This window comes from Eutrema salsugineum, unplaced genomic scaffold, assembly GCF_000478725.1.
Source record: "Eutrema salsugineum unplaced genomic scaffold, Eutsalg1_0 scaffold_16, whole genome shotgun sequence".
In the NCBI taxonomy this organism is placed as follows: Eukaryota; Viridiplantae; Streptophyta; class Magnoliopsida; order Brassicales; family Brassicaceae; genus Eutrema; species Eutrema salsugineum.
The window spans coordinates 1,850,485-1,854,155 of record NW_006256858.1 but is presented as its reverse complement, the minus strand read 5'-3'; the positions used below and the strand labels follow the sequence as shown (position 1 = coordinate 1,854,155).

Genomic DNA, 3,671 nt, shown 5'->3' with positions numbered 1-3,671 from the left:
CGGGTTTTTTCTTCGTTTTTCTGTTGAGTTTTTTTTGTTTTATTTGTCTGCCCCTTCTTCTTTGTTTTATTTTATTGTCTTTGTATTCTCTAAATTCTTATTCTTCAACATCTTCTACTATTCTTCTTTTGGTTTTATTAGCCGTTTTTATCTTCTGCTTTTTACTTCTTCTTGATCATTTTTGTCGTATCCAAACATTTTTTCTTTCTAATTTTTGTTTGTCTTTTGCGCATCTTTACTTTCTTCTTTTTTATTTTCTTTTTCATCGACGGATTTTCATCTTCTTATACTTTATTTTTTTCATCTACCATTTTTGTTCTTCTTTTTCTTTCAGTTTTCTTCTTCAACTTTGAGTTCTTCATCTCCTTATCATTTTTCTTCTTCACTATTTTGTGTTTCCCATTTTGATCTTATCGTTCATGGTCTAGGACTTTTTGTTCATTTTTTGTTCATTTTTTTACGTTTTCGTCAACTCTATGTTCTTCTATATGTTTCAATTTATCTTTTTCTCTTCTTTTTCTACTTCGTTTTTCCCTTTTTTTCTTTTTCTGTTTTCTTTTTCGATTTTTTCCTATGCGTCCTGCTAGTGTATTTGGCATCTCTTACATTATTCCAAAAATAAACAGAATTCAGAAAACCATACTTAAAACAAACAAAAAAAACAAAAGACTTAAAACCTGTTCATTAGACAATGAAGATGATTTATGATATGTTGACATAGTTTTAATCACGTTAAGTAAGGAAGAATAACTGACAACACAAAACAACAACATATAATCAAGAAACACTACTACTGGTACTGAAAAACGGAAAAAACAATAGAAAAAATCGAAAAATTAATTTATAAAAAATAAAGATGGTAAACAATACATCGAAAAGCCGACCAATGTAGAAACCAAGCCACAATTGAGCTTAAGATACATTTAAAAGGTAATATATTTATACATAGCTCTCAACTTAAGCTAGGATTTCCCACATCACATGTATATTTTTTCCCAAATAATTTTGCTCAATAGATAATCCTATTAAAATTATCTTAATATTATCAAAATAACTAAAAGTTGCAGTAAAATTGTTATACAAACTACGAAAATAAATTAATTAATTAAGGATATTTTAAAAAAATTTTATTAACGAATAAAGGGGAAATAGTTACCTAGATTGAATGAGAGACCTTATAGCGAAAAATTTACTTCGCATATATTATATATGATATGATTTTAAATGTTTTTTTGATTTAATTCTAATTTTGAAATTTTCGTTATTTTCTATTTTAAATATTTTTTGATTAAATTTCGATTTTTAATATTTTTTATTAAATTTAAATATTTTTGATTAAATTTCGATTTTTAACAATTTTTGATTAATTGATTTTTAATATTTTATTTAATTTACGATTTTTAATAATTTTTAATTTTAAATTTTCGTTATTTTCTATTTTAAATATTTTTTGATTAAATTTTGATTTTTAATATTTTTTTATTAAATTTAAATATTTTTTAATTAAATTTCGATTTTTAACAATTTTTTATTAATTTATTTTTAATATTTTATTTAATTTACGATTTTTAATTATTTTTAATTAAATTATAATTTTTAATAATTTTTTTATTAAATTTAATTTTAAAAAATATAAAGAGGGTAATTAGCCCCGCTCAGATTAAATGAGAGAGCTTTAACTCAAAATTTTACTTTGCTTATAATATATATGATAGAAACTTTTAACTACTCAAAACCTATTAGCTTTGATTAGAGATACACATATCCATTATATACTATGTTAGACACAACTCCAGTTATTCTTATTATTTGAAACATTACAACGTAACAAAGTAGCAAAACACTCTTTCGATGATCAGTCTTTCATTTCTATAAAACAAAGTTTGATTCCTGAGACTAAAACTCTTACAAAATCTCAAAAAGAACATCTTACAGTGTAGAATTTTTTTCGTTTGTCTTTTGTTCGTTATAAGTCATATTGGTCTCTATTAAGTATAATTACCTGACGTTGGATTTTTTTTTATATATAAAACATCACCAATATCTATCTCATGAACATGTGTAGAGATTTTTTTTTTCTATACATACAAAAAATAAAAGGTTACAAAAATGTCTCTATGTGATGCACTATCTTTACTACACAAATAAGTGGAAAACCTGAAAAATACTAATCTGTGTCTCTCTCTGAGATTTTGTTCTAAAAATAAATACCAAAAGTAGGAATAGAAAGTTAAGGATAAACTGAAGACTCCACAAACAACAAAACAAATGCAAAATGAAAGAAAAAGCTTTTTCCCTGCAAAAGTATAGAGAAAACACACTCATACCTAACTTTACTTCTTTCCTTTTTTATCATCTTTCCTTTTTCTCCGGAAAAAATTCCGAATCAACAACAGAAGAAACATCTTATGATATTATGATGAAGATATATACATTCAGTTTATTAATCTGCTTGTTTTCTAAACTCCAAGGTCACAGCAAATCAGATATCAACCTTGGTTTTACTCTGACTCTCTCTTCTCCTGTAGTATACACTCCCGGATTTATGGGCAAAGCTTATATAAAAGAGACAGAATCATCATCAACAAGAGAACCCGCTTTCAAAGCCGCCTTAACGATGGAATCAAGCGATGATAATAGACGATATGTGTGTTCTCTCCAAGTTTTCATTGGAGATGTAAGAGTTTGGAACTCAGGGCATTACTCAAAGATGTATGTTTTTAACAAATGCATCTTCGAGCTCTCAAAAGATGGAGACATGAGGCTAAAGAGTAGCAATAAACACGTTGGATGGCGAAGCGGAACCTCAGGACAAGGCGTGGAGGTATTACAAAACATCACAACATTATATTGGTTGGAAAAAAAATCATTTTACTGAAAGAAGATGTAATTGTGTTTGGGAATAATTTGTTTGCAGAGGTTGGAGATACAGAGCACAGGGAATCTAGTGTTGCTTGATGCAATGAATCTGATCAAATGGCAAAGTTTCAACTTCCCAACAGATGTGATGTTGAGCGGTCAGAGACTAGACGTGGCCACGCAGCTAACCTCATTCCCAAAAGACTCGACTTTGTTCTACTCTTTTAAAGTCCTACGCGACAAGATTGCTCTTTTCATCAACTTGAACAAGCTCAAATACTCATATTGGGAGTACAAGCCTACAGAGAACAAAACGGTCAATTTCGTGAGACTAGGGTCAAAGGGTCTTGAGTTGTTTGATGATAACAGCCATATAATAGGGAGGATAGAGCAACCATTGATCAGATTCATGGCGATTGGGAACAAAACCGGGAATTTAGGACTTTATTCGTATAAACCGGAAAAGGGGAAGTTCGAGGCATCGTTTCAAGCGGTGAGCAACACTTGTGATCTTCCTGTTGCGTGCAAACCATATGGAATCTGCACATTATCCAAGTCTTGTTCTTGCATTGAGGTTGCGAGCGATGGACATTGCAACATCAACGAGGAAGAAGGGCATTTGATGAAGAAGAGGTTATGTGATCACGAGATGGTTGAGCTAGAAGGAGTCACTACAGTGCTAAGAAACGGTACAGAGGCTAGAGACGTAAGCAAAGAAAGATGTGAAGAGTTGTGTAAGAAAGATTGTGAGTGTAGAGCTGCGAGTTACTCTGTTTCTGATGAGCGTTGTGTCAGTGTTTGTTGATGAGAGA

The 3,671-nt window shown here is 29.8% G+C and overlaps 1 protein-coding gene across 1 annotated transcript in view; it reads left to right on the top strand.

The window, feature by feature from the left end:
- Nucleotides 1-2,409: 2,409 nt before the first annotated feature.
- Nucleotides 2,410-3,671, top strand: part of LOC18020821 (G-type lectin S-receptor-like serine/threonine-protein kinase At5g24080) — a 1,654-nt gene continuing 392 nt past the window's right edge. The window contains exons 1-2 of the mRNA XM_006403828.2: nt 2,410-2,824; nt 2,918-3,657. Coding sequence (XP_006403891.2) covers nt 2,417-2,824; nt 2,918-3,657 — 1,148 coding nt within the window. The 5' untranslated portion in view covers nt 2,410-2,416. The remainder of the gene's footprint in view (nt 2,825-2,917; nt 3,658-3,671) is intronic.